This window comes from Balaenoptera ricei, chromosome 2 (assembly GCF_028023285.1).
Source record: "Balaenoptera ricei isolate mBalRic1 chromosome 2, mBalRic1.hap2, whole genome shotgun sequence".
Classification (NCBI taxonomy): Eukaryota; Metazoa; Chordata; class Mammalia; order Artiodactyla; family Balaenopteridae; genus Balaenoptera; species Balaenoptera ricei.
The window spans coordinates 109,485,137-109,508,363 of record NC_082640.1 but is presented as its reverse complement, the minus strand read 5'-3'; the positions used below and the strand labels follow the sequence as shown (position 1 = coordinate 109,508,363).

At 38.6% G+C, this 23,227-nt stretch overlaps 1 protein-coding gene and 1 long non-coding RNA gene across 4 annotated transcripts in view; one reads left to right on the top strand and one right to left on the bottom strand.

Moving 5' to 3' along the window:
• Positions 1 to 1,201: 1,201 nt before the first annotated feature.
• On the bottom strand, positions 1,202 to 9,700 carry ZNF770 (zinc finger protein 770). 2 transcript variants are annotated; one of them, XM_059913681.1, is made up of 2 exons: positions 9,612 to 9,700; positions 1,202 to 5,669 (listed from the first exon to the last, which is right to left on the bottom strand). In XM_059913681.1, the coding sequence occupies exon 2, from the start codon at positions 5,611 to 5,613 to the stop codon at positions 3,532 to 3,534; it is 2,082 nt and encodes a 693-aa protein (XP_059769664.1). In that variant the 5' UTR covers positions 5,614 to 5,669; positions 9,612 to 9,700; the 3' UTR covers positions 1,202 to 3,531. The 2 variants fall into 2 exon arrangements, with proteins under 2 accessions (XP_059769664.1, XP_059769665.1); XM_059913682.1 differs by having other exon boundaries at positions 9,584 to 9,693.
• A 74-nt stretch (positions 9,701 to 9,774) lies between these two features.
• LOC132360517 (uncharacterized) overlaps positions 9,775 to 23,227 on the top strand; it is a 146,328-nt gene continuing 132,875 nt past the window's right edge. For both annotated transcript variants that reach the window (XR_009501120.1, XR_009501119.1), the window contains exons 1-2: positions 9,775 to 9,985; positions 10,700 to 10,768. This is a non-coding gene — a long non-coding RNA (uncharacterized LOC132360517). The remainder of the gene's footprint in view (positions 9,986 to 10,699; positions 10,769 to 23,227) is intronic.

Sequence of the window (23,227 nt, the reverse complement as noted above, 5' to 3'; positions counted from 1 at the left end):
GTAGTTTAGCTCAATGGTTCTCAAAGTGTAGTTTCAATATAGCAATAACAGCTAACCTGTATAAATGCAAATTTTCAGGCCCAACTCCAAATATTGAATCAGAAACTCTTGAGGGTGTAGCTCAGCAATCTAGGCTTTTAACAAGCCCTCTAGATGATTCTAGTGCACACTATAAGTTTGAAAACCACTAGTCAACAGTGACGATTAATAGAGTTATGAACAAAAAGCAGTGGGAGCACAGGGAATAGAGTGCTAGGGTAAATCAAAACGGCTTCCAGAGAAGCAGTGTTTAAGCTCAAACTTCAAAGAATGAATAGAAGTTAGCCGATACAGATGCAAAGTATTACATGTTCCATATTGTTTAATAATACCATTGTACCACTTTTCTTTTTCAGTTATCTTTTTTCCTCTAATAGAATTTTGTTCTCTAATAGAATTCTAGCAGTTAGCCCTGAAACTCTAAGCCCTTCTAACTGGCAATAGGAGAAATCTCAACAAGAAAGGAATTAAATGTTTCCTTTCACTGCTTCTAAAGAGCAGATATTCTGCATGAAACAGCCCTTGCCAATTCACTTCTAACAAAGGATTCTTATAAGATATGCAGACTTCAAACACTGGTGCTATCCCTTAAAAATGTCTATAATTCTCATTGGTTATCTCACATAACGTAAATTGAAATCTGTTTTCTGCAAATTAAACACTTTATTTTTCTTCCATAATCACAGACTAAAAACAAATAAAACCTAGCTCAACTAAATCTCTTCTTTGAATACAGTATGAGAGTTTGTATCTAATTTAAGTTAATACTACATAGATAAGATGGAAGCGGGAATAACAGGAATATGTATTGGAGGAACTAATTTTGTTTCTTTAGTACAAATCTGGAGAGGGAGGCCAAAGAGGATGATAAATGGATAAGCAGATAAATCATGTGACATGCAATGGAGTTAACATATCCATTTGTAGGTGATAAGGAGCTATCAAAGAAACTTAACATGAACAAGGAAGTAAACGATTAACTATCCATGTAGAAAGCTCAGAAGGTAGAAAGTAGACTGGAGTGGGCCCAGGAAAGTGTTTGGCGATCAGTACCTTGTTCCTGTATTATGTGATTTTCCCTTTTAAAAAAGTTCAAACTGTGTAATTAGAAACTTTATTTTTAAAATATTCTAAAATTTGAATTATTCAAGAATCACCATCTACTTTCCTTCAACACACATTTTGTCCTAATAGGCCCTATTGTAGTACAAAACAAGAAACAATTTCACTAACTAAGTCAGTCAAACTACTTCAGTAAATAATCATGCTACAGCCTGGAATTGCCCAAACAAAAATTCTTCTAATTTTCTTTACAGATATTTAAAAGTTTATTTTTTTCAGAAAACCAAAGCAACTGATTCAACAATAACGGTTCTAGCATGCAGCAAGTCATCATTTAACATCTAATGTTTAAACTTCTTATCATGGATGTATACAGTTTATTTTCATTCCTATAAAGTTTCCACAGCTTGTAGTGATAATAAAAGTAAATAAGTATTTCGTTACAGGTACTTCAAATAGCACTACAGTACCTCTTTGACAAAATTTTTACAATATTCCAACTTTCAATATGAAACAGCTTAAAAAGGCATGGGCCAAAAAAAAAAAAAATGTATAGTAGTATCACTTAGGCAAATAAAGTCTAATAATCATACAAGCACAACACTGTTAGGATTCTCCTGTTAGGGTTGGGGAAGGAGTATATGAGACATTTACTTCAAATAAAATTACATAAATAGCTTAGGAAAATTCCCAAATATATAATTTCAGACATATTAAAGAAAAAAACCCTTGAACCTTTATTCTTGGAAAACATGAACTAGTTATCCCTTGCTTTTATGTAATAGATGTGTTCTTAAAAAGTTTTGTGTAAAGCAAATTATATAAAACATCACCTTGCTAGCACTGGAGGAACACATCTCAAGGAAACATAAGAAATTATTCTTTAAAACACGATTCTCCTGCACATTTGTACATCTTTGGGCTTTTATCTGTACTGTTAAGTTTAATCTCTATGAATTAAACCCAAGTTTCTCAAAATTCACTTGTAAAAGAAGCAGACCGACTTCTCCTCCCCCCTCACCCCCCACAAAGACAATTCTTACAGTACAATGTAAAATTGTTCCTTTATCCATTCTCAGTAGAGGGCTTGTCACTACATATATCTGAGAGTGCTAGGATAAATACCCACCTGTTCTTTTCACCTTAGAAAGATAATGGTTATTTTCTCTTATTGCTAGGAAATGTCGTTCTTAAAGATTTTATTAAAAATGGCAAATGTGAAGGACAATGTGTGATTACAAGCCTTTTACAGTTTGATTAAATATTCCCCAAATCATGACAGTACTGTTTAGAATGATACTCTCAATTCCATAAGCATCTTATTCCTACATGGGATTACCTTACTAATTAAAATAACAATTTACTAATGATCAAAATAACATTCTTTAGCATTAGAATCTTGCAAAAAACAGGAATAAAAACTAGAACTACACCTAGTCACTGCCGTTTGATCAAACTTAATAGAATATTTAGTTTAGTCATAGGACCACTCAAAGAGGTATTAAAAGAAAGTTTTACTAAGGTAAATGTAAAAGTCTTATGGAGATGCAGATCTACAGGTGAGTCTTAAGTCTACAACTACTGCTATCAATCATTAATAAGCATGTAGATGAATTGCATTCATTCCTCTGAAAAGATGACACTGCATACATACCATCAAAAAGATTATGGCACTTGAACATTATTCCTGATAAGTAAACATGGTAAATGTATAGAGGTGCATCCTAGCCTCTCTCCTACTTTTACATTTTGGGGGTAAAGATAACAGCAGGCTGGGCAAAAAAACAATTCAAATCACCTATAGAATGGGGGGGGGGGAAGCTACCGGAGTCCTAAGAATAAACAGCTTGAAAAAGAACAATGAAAATAATGCTATTATTTTCTCATCCACTTTCACTTTTATCGCCTTTATATTTTTTAGCTTGTAAGAAAAAATTTTGCAATGGAATTTGAACCATAGATATAAAATACATGAAATAATATAGTGGGGCTATCTGTAGTGGCCAAAAACCAATTTTTGCCTCTCAGTCTTTTGAGCATATATAAAAGGAGATGGCGTGTCTTAAGGAATAATTCCTTTAAAAATGAGGCTGAATTATTTGTACCACATCATGGATTTACAACATTTTCAATACAGCCAAAGTATATGTTAAAATAAAACAAATACCTGCTTTATGGCATCAAATCATGTTCTTCCCCCTAAAAATTAATTCGGCTGTTCCTAAAACGTATTACATTTCTATGTATCTTACCTCTGACTATGCAGACAAGCAAGTGCCTACGAAATCATTCAATCTAATGCAGGCCTTTTGATACAAATACATTATAAATGATACAGGCTAAAGAGCAAGGTCACCAGAAAGACCACACATGTGTTAGTGGGTCTGTCAATTACATAACTGACTTTAAGACAACCATTTTCTCTTGTGGTCATTCCTTAAAGTGAGTAAGTTGATGTCTCTTCCAGTGTGGAGCCTGTCTGAATGTTTTGCCACAAACTGAGCATTCGAATGGCTTCTGCCCTGCATGAATTAGATAGTGTCTTTCCAGCTTCGATGGGGATCTAAAACTTTTAGAACAAACACTGCATTGGTAAAGAAGGCCATCGTTCCTCTCAGTACGCCCTGAATAACTACAACAATGACTATGATGGCTCTGCTCTGATTCCAGAAGTGCACTAGAGAGACAGGGCTGCCTGTTCCTATAGGGGGTACCAAGAATGAAATCCTCTGATTCTGCCTTAACTTTTATTTCTGATGTTTGATCTGACTCTGAGACATCGTATTTTTGAAAACCAAGAGTCTGACATTGTTGGGAAGCATTATAGTTAACATTATCACCTTGATGAATGAAAAGTTTGTTCAAATTTTCCAATTCTACTTGGCAAAGAGATTTTCTATATGGAATCTTATCAATATGAGTTAATTTATGTCTTTTCAAGTGAGCTGACTGTCTAAAAGATTTCCCACAAACATTACAGCCAAAAGGCCTCTGTCCAGTATGAATTAAATAGTGTCTTTGTAGTTTAGATACGGAAGGAAACACTTTCTCACATTTGTCACAAGGACACATCTTATGTCCAGTATAGATGTTTTCATTTGTAATTGAAAAACCACACTGAAGCACTTCGCAGTTTTCAAAGAATTCCTCACCTGATGAACCATAGATAGATACATCTTTATTATTCACAGAATTATCCATAGTTAACATGTTCTCTGGTGTAAGAATACCTTTTACGTTTTTTCCCATATCTTGGCTCTGGAAGTGCTTTTGCCAAGAAAATGGCAAAGTCAACGTTTTCTTCTTTTTATTGCCAACTGCCTTATATGTTCCATGCTTGCCAAGAGAACCCATAAATGTTCTCTGGGTTTGTTCAGGGCTCTGCTCACCAGAAATAAGATCACAATTTTTCAAGAAACTGTTTTTAAATACTTTTTTCTCAGATCGAAAATTATCTAATTTTTTACCCCCAGCACGTTTAAGCTTAGCCAAGATTTTTTTAACAATGGTTTTATAGTTATAGCTTCTTTTGAGCCTGCTTGGAATTTTGCCACTTCTGGCAGGAAAACACTTATGTCCATTGAGAATCTGCTCTGATTCAAAACATTCTTCACACTCTGGACATTGAAAAGGGACAATATAAATAGAGTGGACATCAAGTTGATTATTCTCCTCAGATTCACATATATCACCATTTTCAAAACTATCCTGCTTTGCATTTAATTTATTAGGCAGGGGGCCTGATTCTGGACTCTTCACCTTTAATGAAAGAGTCTGAAGAGTCTTATTCCTGGCATGGATTTGTTTATGCTTCAGAAGTTTGCTTTGAATCTTAAATCCTTTTTGACAAAAACAACATTGAAAAGGTCTTTCCTCTGAATGTGTGAGTTGGTGGATTTTTAAGTGAGTTGACTGTCGAAAAGATTTACTGCACAGGACACATTTAAAAGGCCTCTGACCAGTATGAATAAGTGCATGCCTGTCAAGTTTTGACTGTGATGGGAACAGCTTGCCACAGATTGTACACGCGTGAATATTCTTTTTTTTCTTTGTAGGGCTGTGTGTAGGATCAGACTTGGAGCACGGGTGTAATGCCCATCTCTCCTCTGTGGTAAGAGCATGATACATTCCATACACTGGCTTTTCTTGCTTGGCCTCCAGCAGTCTTCTGACCTGTTTAACATCATTCTGGTAAGTTTCATTGTGAAGCTGTTGGTGCTTCACGAATGTCTTCAGATTCTTAAAGTGGCGTGGACAAATACTACATTTAAAAGGCAGATTATGAGTTAGTTGATGTCTTTCCAGATGAACTAGTTGTCTAAAGGTTTTATGACACACATCACATTCAAATGGCTTTTGACCAGTATGAATGAGATAATGCCTAGCTAATTTTGAGGGTGTTTCAAAATGCTTGAAGCAAATATTGCAAATATATGGCCTGTTTCTAGGTAGTTTGTTGGCTACTACACACTGTTGAATCTTTAGCATTTTCAAATTGTTTTCAGCCATCATATTCTTCAGTGATATACTCTGATGAGCTCCATGGTGTTCTTACACTCCACAGATGTCTAAAAATTAAAAATAAAAATGTATTAATTAAAAATTACTTATTCATATGAAAAGAAATAATTTAAGCTGTTCCTTGGCTAAAGGTATTAAAGGCAATAGGGAACCTCAACTTTTCCTGTGTTTAAAAGTAAGTTAATAACCATTTTAGATACTTTAGAATCATTAAACTAATTTTACTCATACAGAGAAATGAGGAGTCTTTAAAAGAAATACTTAAAAATGTATATAATTTTAAGCTATGTTTCTAATTAATTGAGATGATACGTTAAAAGGGGACTGAGTTGAATTTCTTAACATTAAATAGATCTTTTAATTCTAATTTTCCTAGTCCACTATTAAGTAAATTTGTCATTTTTCAAAAATTGGGCTAGAAAGATAAAGAGTGTAAGAAATAAAATATAATACTAAAAATAAGACATAGCTGCATTCAATTATAGCATACCTTGGACATGATATGAGAATGGAATGTTTTAGTTATCAAAATTCTTAGCCACATCATTAGCAATATTTACTCTCAGTTACTTCTTTGGACCAACAAAGATAACATAAGCAACTGGGAGAAAATGTCCCAGAAAACCTGGATTCTAGTCCTGGATCTGCCATCATATGAACTTGGTGGCAAGAAGAAGGAAATATAGATTCCTCATCTCTGAGTCAGGGAAAATGCCTCCTGGCCTGCCTACCACATTGAGTTGTGAGAATCAATGGAGATAATGCACCTGAATGTGTTGGAAAACTGAAGCAATGTATAAATGTAAGGTATTATTTAGCTCAACACTAATCAAATTTAAAAACTTTATCCTTATCTACTTAATATCATTTTCAGGGTTTCTAACTAAGAGATAAACACACTAAACGTACAGTTCTTTTTATTTCTCCTTTCCACTTTGCTGTAGAAGTCCTAAAAAACAAGTACAGAGGCAATGAGGTTGACACATTGGCTACTTACATACTTATCTACGGCTAAGTAATTGAAAGTCTGAGTGTAGTTTACTTTTCAGGCAGTAGAATAAAAAGGTCATTTTGGTCTCAGTTAATATAAAGATACTTTCCCTAATATACCTCTGTAGGACACATGCAAAAGCTAACCAGGAACTTTCAAAACCATTTTATACCCTATCTTCTCCTAACTGAAAAGCCAATTTTCTTCTCATCCTTCTTCTTCTACTGCATTTTCCTTAAATAAGGAAGCCAGAGATTAAAAAAAGCTGTTCCAGCTCTCTCATTCTAATGTTGTATCTTCTAGTTGAGATCAGAGAGTTGATAAATCTACCAGAAACTCAGTGTTCTTTTGTCAGATGATTTAGTGGATATCCAACATATATGCTGTGTGCTATTATCTATTTTTTCCTAGAAGACACCTTAAACACAAAATCACAAACACTCCCACTGTGGTTCTCTTCAGGAATCTGATATAAAAACAGAAAAAAAATTCATTTATTGAGCAAATTATCTTCTAGTTGTTTTATTATAGTGTTTTTCAAGCTGCATGTCACTACCCATTAGTGGATTGTGCAATCACTTTAGTGTGTCATGATCAGCATTTTTGTTTAATAGAGTAGAAAATATCAGGTTGCATAACATATGGTAACCATAAATACTGTTTTGTGAAACTTCTATAGGAAGAGGTAAAAAACTGTGAAACCTGTTCCTGGCATATCTCTTTACACACTAGACAGAGGAACCTACAACAAATCAATCACTTTATTCAAAGTGGCCAAGTAATCTATTAAGTAAGATTGGGGCCCATAGGATGAGACAGGATTACTAAGGATTATTAATTTTCTTCAACTGACCCATATAACCCCAAAATATTTATCAGAAAAATCTAATTAGAGGCCAAAGGTAATATGCCACAAATAACTAAAATAATCTGACTGCAAGCCACTATATTAATTTATAAACTACACCATATAACCCAGATATCCACGTTAACAACAATCAGCTGTTGATGCTATTACTATCCACTTTCACAACACTGAGTTAGAGAAATTACAGGTGAATGGCCTCCAAACCCTTAAAATGCGAACACAGCAGCAGTTAGGAGAATTAAAATTAAGTGAATTGCCAAGAACTTGGCAATTTATTTAATTCCCGTCAGGCAAAATCAGGTGTTGAGGTGTCAATCAGGACAATGAGCCAAACTGCAAGTAATAATCGAGTCTATTCACTTACTGCGACAGTGCAAGCAAGAGGCTAAAAAAGTACTGGTTCCCCAGTGGTCGATTAAATGGAACAACACTAGGTGAGGGTTAGGTGGATGCAATGCACACAATCACCTCTCTGCAAAGGAGGCTGGAACAAAAGGTTTCTGCCTCTTTATGGACCTGTGGGCCAGGGGAGGAGGAAGGAAGAGCTACAAGTGGAATGGTCCTGAGTCAAAATGGAGAAAAGTACCTCAGTCAAGGCTGCCCCCTCCACCTTCCCTCCCTTTGCAATAAGGAGGTATTGGTGGAGGCACCTGGGAAGTACCTCGGCCAAGGCCCTCAGAATGGAAGTACCTGAGCCAGGAATGCAATACAGTATGAGCATGGCTAGTGGGAGGGAAGGGGTGAGTCCTTGACTGCAACTCCCTCCAGAAAACTGCAGTGCACTGGCCATGCACAAGTCTGGTGTGGCAAGAGCAGCTTCCCCCAAAGAGGCCAGCCAGACAAAGCCACGCAGTTGTCTATGGTTGGGCCTGAAAGATCACACACAGGATTCTGGCCTGCAGCCAGGCTCCTCAGCTCCTATTGTGTATTTCTTCTTTCCTTTAATAGTTTCTTTGGAACACTTGAAAAAAATCCCACACTAGAACCACACACATGACAACCATTTCTGATTATAACAGGAATTGATGACCTATAGTTACCGGGCCAAAAAGAGACTATGGCTTATCAACTAACACTAGCACTAAGACCGGATACTATTGTCAGTTGTGTCCACACCATGTGGGAAAGCACTTACTGGAAGCCCTATATTGTTAGAATCACTGGTGGCAAGCAGTGATCTCATCTGCTATTTATAAGTGACAGCTAAGGGATCCCCAAGCTCCAAATGCAGTCCCACGCGTACTTAAGCATATGCACAGTAATTTGATAGAACTCCAAATCCCACTTCTACTGATTTCTCTGTGTTCTCAAATGACTTTTTTTGTCGGTAATATTTCAAAAACAAATCCAACAGCGTGTAATTTTTCCTATGTTAAAGTGAAAATAAAAGATGGTAAATCTCAATGGGTCAACCCCAAGATTATCCTGACAACAGCAAGATACACTCTGTTGTAAAACTGTGAAAACCGATCTCAAAAAATTCCAACGATACTTCAAGGCCGAAAGCCTGTTGGTTTTCCAGTCTTAATGAACACCATTAAAACGAGGTGAGGATATCACAAAAGTAAATGAACAAGAAACACAAGAACTGAGAGAAAGTTAGAGAACTTTCAGTTAGGGAATAACCTCGGGCGACATTTATCACAGCCTTTCCCTCTCTGTAGCTTCTTCTGCCCCACTTCCCCCGGCCCCCTCTCTTGACCTTGAACCCTCACCTCTTCCTCTCAGAAGGAGTGCACAGGACACAGACCCTGACAACTGGCCCTCGCCCTAATTGCCCACAACCAGTAAGCACCTAGGAGTTGAGCCAGAGTCCAGAGACTGCAAAATCCCACATCGGGAAAGGAAAGGCAAGGGTGAAAACTGCTTTGGCCACAGAGAGGGGGAAAAATGCCACATGTGACACGACCCACTGCAGGGGAAAGTATCGTTTTTTGCAATTCCTCTCAGAGATTCCCGCTCCCCATGAGTCGCAGTCAGGAGGCGGGGAAGTGGGGAAAGCAAAGGAGCTGAGGTCGTGGCGCCCCCGTGCTGGGTCCCCGGGCACCTTGGAGGGACCGAGGCAGGCCCGACCTTTCCCGGGGGATCGCTCCACCTCACACCTGGGTTCTTGAAATCCTCCTCACGCACCTGGAGCTGGCACGGGCCCGCGAGCCGCGCATCTCAAGGCCCAGGAGCCGCGAAGGCAGCGTGCACACGTCCTCAGGGCCGGCGCGGCGACGGGCTGAGTGCGCAGGCGCGGAGCTCGGGTGCGTCGCCGGACGCGGTCCGACTGGAAACAGGCTCCGTCCAACCCAGGGCCGCAGTCGCTTCGGCTAGCCTGCGAGTCTCAGAGGAAAAAGGGGTTCCAGAAGTGCGTCCCCCGGGCCGCTCACCCGGCACTGCAATTGTGGGGGGAAGAGAATAGAGGAGTGAAGAAGGGTGCATTTTCCATCTCACCTCGGTCCTCGGCTAGGAAAACCACGTAGCCCTGACCAGTGGGCTCAAGGCCCTGCTGGAAACTGGTGAGCCCGCGTTCAAAGACCACTCTTCTAGTCCTCTCTAATGTCAGAGGGCCCATGGTAAACAAAACGCCATGTATCAGGGCCTTTCTGTGCCAGCCCTTGTCCTGGGCACTCTGGACGTTGTCAGAATATAGTGCAGGGGTCAGGGACATGGGCTTTGCGGTCAGGCATACCTGGGCTCCACTCAGAGCTCTACCAATATCCTGATAGACCCGGACCTTCTTAGCTTCTCTGAGCTTCATTCCTTCAGTATATTTTAGTTGTCTACGATGTACCAAGCCCTGTGCTCAGCTTCTGAGTTTCTTCAGATTTCTCTGACAGTTAGATCAACATAGTGCCCGGTGCATAATAAACTCCCATATAGCTATCATTTATTAATTACTATTTGCAAATTAAATATAACAACTTTATGAAGTGATAGGATACCATTTTAAAATGAGGAAAATGAGACTGAGACTTTAAGGAACTTAACTTCGCACAGCTGATAAATGATGGAGGTGGGATCTGAACACAGGTGGTCCTGCTGTTTTAATTCACTACGGCTTCTCAGATTGTGGATATCTCAACATTTTATGTAGACACAATTAAGGGTTAAATGTTGTAGTGCAGTTACAAACTAGGGTGGCACATTATTACTGAATAAGATGGTTGGGTATGTACTGAAGATTTTAAGTACGGAAGACATTAGAGAAGAATTTATTGTGGTTTTTGCAGGTTCTGAGTGTATATGTCTCAGCTTGAGATGAGAAAATGAGAACAAGTAACAAGCATATTTTTTCAACTGTAAGTATCTCTTTACATTACTTTTCAAGGACCATTGAAAACAAAAATTGTTATTTCTGATGTTGGTATATGCACCTCTATTTAAAAAGGGAGAAGTTGGGCCAATGAAAAGTCTATTTTCCATGTGGTAACATGAGGAAATGGCTAATAGGAAATAAGCTTTTGCTTCTCATGAAACAACCTTGCAAGAGTCACATTTGGGAAAGGTTGAAACCCTTTCTTTCAACAGAAACAGAGACGGAGAGAGGAGGGGAAAAGCTTTATGTATCCTGAGTGCTAATCCCAGGGTGGGGATGCGGATTATTCAGAGTTGCTTCATTCTGCAGCTTCTCTTGGAAGCTCAGCTCAGTCAAACCAAGGAAACAATTGCATCCATCACCAGCCACATAAGTCCTTAGGAGAGATATGCAGATCATGAGAGACTGTTACCTGAGGTTGGGGACCAATGGAGGGTGCATTACCTGCAAAACAGGTAGGCCTTTGCACCAAGAGCCTGAATATGGAGTGAGGAACACAAGTGGATAAGCTGTTCTCCAAGGCCACAAACCTTACCTTATAACCTCCCCCATTTACCCTGAGAGCTATCTCAGGAACTTCCTGGTAAAAAAAAAGGAGAAATTACTGTGAATAAGAGTCATCTGGAAGATTTCATTGAATAGGTGGGATTTGATTTGCACAGGGACTTAGTAATAGGTACAATATGAATAATAGAAAATGTGGGACAGGATAGAACATTGTAGGGAGATATGGTAGTAGTGACAAGGAAAAATAAAGGAATGGCTTGGCATACATTTGGGTTAGTATCTTACATCTGCAACTTACTAGTGTGTGTCCTTAAAAGTTATTTAACCTTTTTAAACCTTATTTTCTTCGTCTTTAAAATAAGGGTATAATCAATCATTCATTTATTCAATGACATATCATGTACCAAGCACAAAGGAGTCACTTCTAAGTACATACAAATGAAAGTGAGGCCCTTGATTTCAATGAAGTTTTCAGCTCAACATACAAAGAAGTACAATATGATAAGAGAAGTTATGTACGGGGAAGGAGAGAGAAGCAGGAATATCTAAATCTTCCTGGAGGCTTCAGGTGGAACTGGTTTTGGGGTCGAGGTTTTAATGATCCACGCACCCATCCATCCTACATATATTTTATGAAGCACTTGCTGTGTGCCAAGCCCGGTTCTAGGTAATGGAGATAGTAGTGGACAAATTAAAAAGTCAAAAATCCCTGTCTACCTAGAGGTTATGTTTATAGGTGATGTTTTATATATGCCTACTGAGGGTGACAGACAATAAGTTAAATAAGTAAAGTATATAATATGTTAGATATTGAAAGAACTGAGGAGAGAAGATAAGTATAGAAGAGGGCTATGAAAATTTGGGGGAGAGGGCTTGTTGGCATTCTAGTAGATGGCCAGGGGTGACCTTTCAGAGAAGTTCTGTGATTTTTGAGTTGAGGCCTGATAGAAAGAGGGAACCATGCTCATGCTCCATGTTTAGAGAACCCACTGCTCACCAGGCACTTTGCAAGAAGCTGGGAAAGGCCTTAAATGCTTTGCAAAGGTTTTTATCTTCTTCTTTTTTTTGTTGTTGTTATAAATTTATTTATTTTATTTATTTATTTTTGGCTGTGTTGGGTCTTTGCTGCTGTGTGTGGGCTTTCTCTAGTTGCGGCGAGCGGGGGCTACTCTTTGTTGCAGTGTGTGAGCTTCTCATTGTGGTGGCTTCTCATTGCGGAGCACGGGCTCTAGGCGCGCGGGCTTCAGTAGTTGTGGCGCGCGGGCTCAGTAGTTGTGGCTCACTGGCTTAGTTGCTCCACGGCATGTGGGATCTTCCCAGACCAGGGATCAAACTCATGTCCCCTGCATTGGCAGGCGGACTCTCAACCACTGCGCCACCAGGGAAGCCCCTCTTCTTCTTTTTTTTTAATCAAGTAGGCAATGGGAAATTATCGAAGAATCTTGATCATAAGTAGGGCATGCTTAGATTTGTGTCTTAGAAAACTCACTCAGAAGTTATATGGATAATGAAATGGAGGAGGCAAAATTAGAATAGCCATGCTGTCATCTGGGGGCTTCCTCCTCCTTGAATACCTGGTTAACTTGGGTGAAAATCTAATTCTGTGGCATGTGACAGTCTTCATGATACCTGTGAGTTCTCACAGCTTGCTCCTAGTGTGTGTCTGTCCTCTGTAGTCCTTAACCTTTAGGGCTATCTCCTTTTTAGCAAACCATTGAATATAGAACTTATTCATCAAGTTCTAGAAAAACACTCACTCATAGTTGTGTGTGTGTGTGTGTGTGTGTGTGTCTAAATACTTTACTGAAGATTTAGGAGTCAGTATGGGATGGGGCTTCAACTGAAAGTATGTGGGACCTTGGGAGCAAGTCAACCAGTACCAAGCGCATTCAACATAATTGCATTTGAAAGTTCACACTTTCAGCATCTGTCATGCCTTTTGGAATATTTTAAAGACAGAAATTTTGAAACTGAGTTTTTTTTTTTTATTTAAGTAGAGTTGATTTACAATATTATATTAGTTTCAGGTGTATAGCGTGGTGATTCAGTATTTTTTACAGATTATACTCCATTAAAAGTTATTACGAGATAACGGCTAGAATTCCCTGTGCTATACATATATTCTTGTTACTTATCTATTTTATACATAGTAGTTTGTATCTCTTAATCCTATACCCCTAGTTTGCCCCTCCCTTCTTCTTCTCCCCTTTTGTAACCACTAGTTTGTTTTCTATATCTGTGAGTCTATTTCTGTTTTGCATATATGTTCATTTGTATTATTTCCTAGATTCCACATATAAGTGACTTCATACAGTATTTGTCTTTCTCCGTCTGACTTATTTCAGTAAACATAATATTCTCTAGGTCCATCCATGTTGCTGCAAATGGTGGAATTTCATTCTTTTTTATGGCTGATTAGTATTCCATTGTGTGTACATATGTGTGTGTGTATATATATATGTGTGTGTGTGTATATATTTTATATATATGTATATGCCACATCTTCTTTATTCATTTATCTTTTCATGGCACTTGGGTTGCTTCCATGTCTTGGCTATTGTAAATAGTGCTGCTATGATCATTGGGGTGTATGTATCTTTTCGAAGTATGGTTTTCTCTGGATATATGCCCAGGAGTGGGATTGCTGGATCATATGGTAGTTCTATTTTTAGTTTTTTAAGGAACCTCCATACTGTTCTCCATAGTGGCTATACCAATTTACATTCCCACCAACAGTGTAAGAGGGTTCCCTTTTCTCCACACCTTCTCCAGCATTTACTGTTTGTACACTTTTTGGTGATGGCTGCTTGTTTTTATCCAATGACAGACAGAATCTCAATCTTAATTTCAGTCCCTCCCTCTCTCTCTGTTCTCTTGTGGTTACTCTCTTGCTTTATTTTAATTAGCTATTAGAAAACCTTGAATTTGAACCTTGTTTTTCCTGTAGGTAGAATGTGTTACCCAGGGTTTTCAGAACCTTAACTGGATAGCATGGTGAATATTTGTTTGAAGACATTTTTGCAACCCAATTGTCCTCCTGTCATAAATTTGATTCTTGTGCCTGTCTCCTTGACTTTAATGTGTATGCCATGACCAAGCTTGTATCTCAGTCACTATCTTGGACTTTTAAGGGTAAGTCTAGTCAATTCTCAAAGCTTTTCTTTTTTTTTGAATTTGCGTTGCAGTTAGTTCAGGTGTTGGTTTTATTTGCCTTTATAGTTCTTCTCAGAAATTTTAAATCATTAAGCTCTACAAAATTTATGTGGTCAAGGACATGATCTGTCTTGGTCACCTCTGCATCCTCAGAGTCCAAAGCAGTACCAGGCATGTAACAGATGCACAGCAGATATTTGTTAATGAATGAATGCATGCCTGAATATTTACACAAAACTTTGGTGGGTTTTCTTAATTTTGTATTGGACATTAAAAATTATTTCACTTTAAATTTGTGTTCTCTAAGAAAAAGCCAGAAATTGCATTTTTAAAGAAGATATTTGATTATACACTATTCTTCTTCTTTTGCTTTTATATAAAAAAATAAAAATACCAAGTACCTTCTTTATTTCTTTTAAAAACTGAAATTCTGTATCCCCCAAGAATCTCTCTCTAAGCTTTTTTTCTATTTTAAATATAGTAGGGTGTATATGTCAGTCCCAATTTCCCAATTTATTCCCTCCCTTCCCCTCCGGTAACCATAGGTTTTTTTTTTTTTTTTTTCACACACACACACTGTATTTTATTTTTACAAGAGATAAATAAACTGACACCAAGCATTGTACATGGATGACCACAACAAAAGCAACAATGATTGCAATTACCAAACATGAAACACACTCATACTATGTCATAATATTGACATTCAGTCCAGTAATCCTCCACTGTAACAGCTCCTTTACTTTGCAGTGAAAATTGATTTGTATATTCTTTGCCTCTGAGTCCTTGTGGGATTTTTTTTTTTTAATTCAGACAGAAAGTCACAAAAATTATACTCATCCTCATCAGTTCACTCAGTCCCATGTAATTAATTTTTTTTTCATCTTGATCTTTTGTTAGCACTTTTATGAGTTCATCAGTTTTTCATTAGAGTTCTGAAAATGCTTATTCATTCAGTTCAGCAGTAAAGTCAGTTACCAGAAACCTGTACTTGTCAGAGTCTTTTCCATGAATTTCTTAAAGATGAAACCCTTTTATAGGAACATTTTTGCAAAAGCATCAGAGTACACCCAGAACTGTCTGTAAATGACAAAAGACTTAAACATGACCACGGTTAAAGATTTGATGAAAGTTCATAATAATGCAGTTGACAAGAAAATTAGTTATTTCTGAGATATACATTTTAAGGTAATAACTAGGATTATGACTTATAACATTATACCAGAACATATAAGATTTTTAGAAATTTCATGTAATGTCTGAAAGATTTATATTAACATATTTCCATACAAATAACCCAATGAAAGTTTAGTATTAGTTGTTTTGTTTGTCTGTTTTTTTATACTGCAGGTTCTTATTAGGCATCAATTTTATACACATCAGTGTATACATGTCAATCCCAATCGCCCAATTCAGCACACCACCATCCCCACCCCACCGCAGTTTTCCCCCCTTGGTGTCCATATGTCCGTTCTCTACATCTGTGTCTCAACTTCTGCCCTGCAAGCCGGCTCATCTGTACCATTTTTCTAGGTTCCACATACATGCGTTAATATACGATATTTGCTTTTCTCTTTCTGACTTACTTCACTCTGTATGACAGTCTCTAGATCCATCCACTTCTCAACAAATGACTCAATTTCGTTCCTTTTTATGGCTGAGTAATATTCCATTGTATATATGTACCACAACTTCTTTATCCATTCGTCTGTTGATGGGCATTTAGGTTGCTTCCATGACCTGGCTATCGTAAATAGTGCTGCAGTGAACATTCGGGTGCATGTGTCTTTTTTTTTTTTTTTTTTTTAAACTTTGGGTTTATTTATTTATTTATTTTTATGGCTGTGTTGGGTCTTCGTTTCTGTGTGAGGGCTTTCTCTAGTTGCGGCAAGTGGGGGCCATTCTTCATCGCGGTGTGCGGGCCTCTCATTATCGTGGCCTCTCTTGTTGCGGAGCACAGGCTCCAGACGCGCAGGCTCAGTAATTGTGGCTCACGGGCCCAGTTGCTCCGCGGCATGTGGGACCTTCCCAGACCAGGGCTCGAACCCGTATCCTCTGCATTGGCAGGCAGACTCTCAACCACTGCGCCACAAGGGAAGCCCGCATGTGTCTTTTTGAATTACGGTTTCCTCTGGGTATATGCCCAGTAGTGGGATTGCTGGGTCATATGGTAATTCTATTTTTAGTTTTTTAAGGAACCTCCATATTGTTCTCCATAGTGGCTGTATCAATTTACATTCCCACCAACAGTGCAAGAGGGTTCCCTTTTCTCCACACCCTCTCCAGCATTTGTTGTTTGTAGATTTTCTGATGATGCCCATTCTAACTGGTGTGAGGTGATACCTCATTGTAGTTTTGATTTGCATTTCTCTAATAATTAGTGATGTTGAGCATCTTTTCATGTACTTCGTGGCCGTCTATATGTCTTCTTTGGAGAAATGTCTATTTAGGTCTTCTGCCCATTTTTGGATTGGGTTGTTTGTTTCTTTAATATTGAGCTGAATGAGCTGTTTATATATTTTGGAGATTAATCCTTTGTCCGTTGATTCGTTTGCAAATATTTTCTCCCATTCTGAGGGTTGTCTTTTCGTCTTGTTTATGGTTTCCTTTGCTGTGCAAAAGCTTTTAAGTTTCATTAGGTCCCATTTGTTTATTTTTGTTTTTATTTCCATTACTCTAGGAGGTGGATCAAAAAAGATCTTGCTGTGATTTATGTCAAAGAATGTTCTTCCTATGTTTTCCTCTAAGAGTTTTATAGTGTCCGGTCTTACATTTAGGTCTCTAATCCATTTTGGTTTATTTTTGTGTATGGTGTTAGGGAGTGTTCTAATTTCATAGGTTTGTTTTCTACATCTGTAACTATATTTCTTTTTTGTAAATAAATTCATTTGTACCATTTTTTAAGATTCCATGTATAAATAGCATATGATGTTTGTCTTTCTCTGTCTGACTTACTTCACTCAGTATGACAATCTCTCGGTCCATCCATGTTGCTGCAAAGGGCGTTATTTCATTCTTTTTTATGGCTGAGTAATATTCCATTGTATATATATACCACATCTTCTTTATCCACTCCTCTGTTGATGGGCATTTAGGTTGTTTCCATGTCTTGGCTATTGTAAATAGTGCTGCAATGAACATTGGGGTGCATGTATCTTTTTGAATTATGGTTTTCTCCAGATATATACCCAGGAGTGGATTTGCTGAATCATATGCTAATTCTCTTTTTTTAGTCTTTTGAGGAGCCTCCATACTGTTTTCCATAATGGTTGCACCAATTTACATTCCCACCAACAGTGTAGGAGGGTTCCCTTTTCTCCACATCCTCTCCAACATTTATTATTTGTAGACTTTTTGATGATAGCCATTCTGACAGGTGTGAAGTGATATCTCATTGTTGCTTTGATTTGCATTTTTCTAATAATCAGTGATGTTGAGCATCTTTACATGTCATTATTAGCCATCTGTATGTCTTCTTCAGAAAAATGTCTATTCAGATCTTCTGCCCATTCGTTGACTGCGTTGTTTGTTTTTTTGATATTGAGTAGTATGAGCTGTTAATATATTTAGGATATTAACCCCTTGTCAGTCATATTATTTGCAAATATTTTTCCCATTGAGTTTTTTTTAAATTTATTTACTTTATTTTTGGCTGCGTTGGGTCTTCCTTGCTGTGTGTGGGCTTTCTCTAGTTGCAGCGAGCGGGGGCTACTCTTCGTTGCAGTGCGTAGACTTCTCATTGTGGTGGCTTCTCTTGTTGCGGAGCACGAGCTCTAGGCACACAGGCTTCAGTAGTTGTGGCACGTGGGCTCAGTAGTTGTGGCGCATGGGCTTAGTTGCCCCGTGGCATATGGGGTCTTCCCGGACCAGGGCTCGAACCTGCATTGGCAGGCAGATTCTTAACCACTGCGCCACCAGGGAAGGCCCCACATTGAGCTTTAATGCTTGTTAAAGCCTGTTCCTGCCCCCCAGTGATTGGCCTAGCAGAGAGCTTACACCTGCTGTTTTCATTCCACCTCTTATCTTTCCTCTCTCCTCTTCCTCCTCCTTCTGTGGAGCAACCAATAAAACCATCTGGTCACCTGCAACTAATCCACCAAAATCTGTATCCCTCAGGTGTTAGTTTCTACTCCCAATTATCAAAGAATTTTTTTTATTATTGAAGTACAGTTGACTTACAATATTTTATTAGTTTCAGGTATATAGCATAATAATTTGATATTTTTATAGATTATACTCCATACACAGTTATTATTAAATATTGACTATATTCCCTATGCTGTATATTACATCCTTGCAACTTACTTATTTTACACCTAGTAGTTTGTACCTCTTATCCCCTTCATCTGTTTTGCCCCTCTTCCCACCACTGCCACCTCTGGTAATGACTAGTTTGTTCTCTGTATCTGTGAGTCTGTTTCTGTTTTGTTATAATTGTTTGTTTGTTTTATTTTTTAGATTCCACATATAAATGAAAAAATACAGTATTTGTACACTCTGGGTCCAACCATGTTGTCACAGATGGCAAAATTTCTTTCTTTTATGGCTGGGTAATATTCCATTGTATACATATACCACATCTTCTTTATCCATTCATCTATTGGTGGACACTTGGGTTGCTTCCATATCTTGACTATAGTAAATAATGCTGCTATGAACATTGGGTGCATACATCTTTTTGAATTCGTGTTTTTCAAAGGATTTTTCTAACAAAGACCGCTCTCCCTTTCTAAGGGGACTTTTGGTGAATAAAATCTCTTTCTCATCATATATTTCTAAGAGGATTTTTGGTGAATAAAATCTTCTCCTCCTCATCATGTATTTCCTTGAGAAAAATATTTGCCGTCTCTGTATATTTTGCTACATGGCTTCTGATGGAAGGGTGACAGTGGCTGGGGTTGGGGAGTGGTCATTTGGGATCAGAAGGTAAAATGTAGTACAGCTGTATTTTACTTAAAGTAGTTGGACCACCTCCAACTCACAGGCTAGTATCAATCTCCTAAAGCGTTGCTAGAAATTTTCTCAAAAGCTCCATTGGTGATAATGCCTATTGGATCTCTGGGTCTAGTTAGGTAGCACCATCCTACCCCACTCTCTATGTGTTGGTTCAAATTCAGTAGCACTGGGGTTCTAGAGTTACCCTAAAAGCAGGCAGGATTCCCAATATAGGACTTTGACCACATTTGTTCACCCTTAAGTCAGGGCTGACCACTGGACTGTCATTGACTATGGAGACCCCTCCAACTATTATAATACCAGGGTCTAGGCTTACCAAGGAGGGAGGGCAGAGCTATGGTATCTACCAAGATTTTTTGTTTATGATGTCAGGAGAGCTTGATGCTATGACCTTTCTCCTGTTTCTGGATCTTAATTTCTGGAGGACTGTTCTTCTCACAAGCACATTCCACCAAAAAACACCCATCTTCACAAGAGTGGGAACATATGGAGGTATTTCTCTTCGTAGCCTCCACCCCTAAGTGGTGCTGTGGATGTTAAAACTGTCGCCAGCAGCTGCTAGATTCCAGGGGCAAATATGTAAGATATTACTGATCTCTTGTTTAGGACTGGCTTCCCAGCTAGGTAAAAATTCAGTAGTCATGGTTCATGTTTAAGGCCCAGGGATTTTTCTAGCATGTTCTCTGATCCAAAGTAAGGAAGTCACTTACCCCGTAGTGAGGGGTCTTTGGTGTTAGAAATCTGAACTTGAGTGACTGAGCTCCACCCTCTGCTCGGCTGGATTTGTACCCTTATTTCTAACCCTGAACAGTTCCCTCTCTTCCTCCCCTTGAATAACTTCTTTAAGAGCAAGGAGTGAGAAGGATAACTCACATTTTCACAGGAAGTTCTGAGCTTCTTCTGTGATGTTTTGCTTTAAAATCCTCCTACAACAACTTTCTTCAACAAGCCTGAGTTTTCCAAGCTGCTTTCTAATAGCAACGTGGAATGCTTTGTGGCAAAAGCTGCTTAAGTTTTAACACAAGCGCAAAGGTCATTTCTCCTTCCAGCTGTTACATTGTCAAAAATCTGACTTACAAATCCAGGCAGTTTACCACATGTTCAAGTATTGTTAAGCAGTCAGCTACCCATACCCCAAGGGATGCATTGGAAGCTTTGTGATCACATAAATTCCTAATTCTGGATCCTGCAAACTTTAATTATTGTCCACATCCCAACTGTCATTTCTCTAATTGTTCAGGGAATGTAAAAATCCTCCTTTCTGCATTACCTGAAAATGTCTAAATTTCTTGTGGCATGTAGCATTTACTAGGGGTCCTGATAGTCAGTCCCAAGTTCAGATCTCTGAAGGATCCTGTCCCAGTAGAAGAAGCAGGCATAGTAGGAATCTTTCCTTAGACCTGTAATGAGTTGCATTGTGTCCCCTAAGAAGACATGTTCAAGTCCTAACCCCAGGAACTGTGAATGGGACTTTATTTGGAAATAGGGTCTCTCCAGATATAATGAATTGTTTTGATATGAAATCATCCTGGATTTAAGGTAAACCCTAAATCCAGTGATGATTAGCCTTTTAAGAAAAGGACACAGAGAGACACATAGACACACAGTAGAAGGCCGTGTGAAGATGGAGACGGTAAAGACCTCCATGTGTTTAAGGAACAAGTAGAAGGCTCAGGAATGGTGCTCAAGGAGGAAGTGGTACAAAATGAATGAGCTCAGAGAATGGTAGGGGTCAGATCCTGTGCAGCCTTGTAAACTATGGTAAAGAGTTTGGATTTTATTCTAGATGTAGGGGAGAGCATTTGCAAGGCTTTAAGAAGAAAAACTGGTCTGATTTGAATTTTTAAGTGATATCTATTGCTGCTATGTTGTAGTTAAGTGAAGGGTTGGGGAGGATTTGTATGGCGTCAATTTAGCTAAACCTGAGTTATGTTTCCCAGAATTCCCTTCCCTGCATGGCTCAGGGGTAGTGAGCCTTACGAGGAGCATTTTGTACGCTATTTGGAAGGCAGAAAGGAAGCAGTAGCCTATTGCTTTTACACTTGGAAGGTCAGAGCAGGGCACAAGACCCCACTGCAATGCACCCACATTGCTGTAATCTGCTGGCTCACCTTACTGGCCTGGGACAACATCTGGCCCACAAGTCCTGCCAGATTTTCTCCTTCAGCCTCGCTCCGCCCTGGGCCAGGATCATATTTAGCTCCATGACTAAGGGCATCAGCTTCTCCAGCAAGACACATACTCTCATCAAAGTTGGAGGCTCAGAGGTTGTGAGAGAATGACAGTAATTCCGAGTCTATCTTTGTAGGTTCAAGTCTGTTCTCACAGGTTCCAGTTGATCCTCACATCTCCCTCTTTTTATTCATCATCCCTTTAAGTGCCAGAGCCTGGGACTGGCACGTGCACTGTTTAATCAGCTTCCACAGTTGTAAGGTCAAAGCCCTATAACAAATTCATATACATATGTATGTGTGTATATATATATATATATGTGTGTGTGTGTATTTTATATATTTATATAAATTTTGTAGTTTTTATACTTATAGAAAAAGATTATAGTATATTTATGTAAATATATTTAGTTATAAAATATATATATTATATATTTAAATATACTGTATTTGAATATGTTTTATTTTATTTAAATATTTATTACATATAAAAATATTTTTTATATATTATATATTTGTTTTATATATGCGTGTGTGTGTGTGTGTGTGTGTGTGTGTGTGTATATGTGCATCTATCCTTATGGTTCTGCTTCTCTGATTGAACACCACTGAAGCAGGGGCAAAAGTGAAAGCAGGTGCACTTGTTAAGTGGCCAATACCATTTAGTCCAGAACCAGAGATACAGAGATATTGTTATGGAGATGGAGAGAGGTGTACCAATTTAAGAATTGTTTTGGATGTTGTATTAGGGTTCTTTAGAAAAACAGAACTGATTGGATGTATATATATAGAGAGAAAAGACAGAAATTTATTATAAGGAATTGGCTCATGTAATTATGGAGGCTGAGAAGTCCCAAGATCTGCAGTTGGCAAGCTGGAGACCCAGGAGAGCTGATGGTGCAGTTCTAGTTTGAGCCTGAAGGCCTGAACACCAGGAGAGCTGATAGTGTAAATTCCAGTATGAAAGCTGGCGGACTCAAGACCCGAGAAGAGCCAATGTTTCAGTTTGAGTCTAAAGGCAAGAAAACACTGATGTATCACCTCAAATAGTCAGACAGAGGAGTTCCCTCTTACTCTTTTTAGTTCTATTCAGGCCCTCAACTGATTGGACGAGGCCCACCAGCATTAGGGAGGGCAATCTGTTTTACTCAGTCTGCTGATTCAAATGTTAATCTCATCCAGAAGCACCCTCACAGACATACCCGGATGATGTTTAACCAAAGTCTGAGTACCCTGTGGCCCAGTCAAATAGACACATAAACTTAACAATCACAGAGGTAGAACTTACAAAATGTATGGATCTATATTGGATGCAGGTCTGGCTTCATGTGCAGTTGTACCAGGCCCCATACTTAGAAGGACTCCACAGTTGGTTTAATGCTTTGCTGTTGCTGTCTTCAAATTCTTGATAATTTTTCAACAAGAGGGCCTGCATTTTCATTTTCCCCTGGGCCCCACATATTGTGTAGCTGGTCCTGGTGGATGTGAGGAGTGAGGGGGATAAAAGGCTTAAGGATTACACTTGGGTTTTTGGATTAAATGACTAGGTGGACGGTAGTACATTGGAGGTGGAAATTGACAGAGAGCTCAAGAATTTTGATTTGAACATGTTAACGTAGAGCTGCCTCTTAGACATTGTGGTAAGATATTTGTTG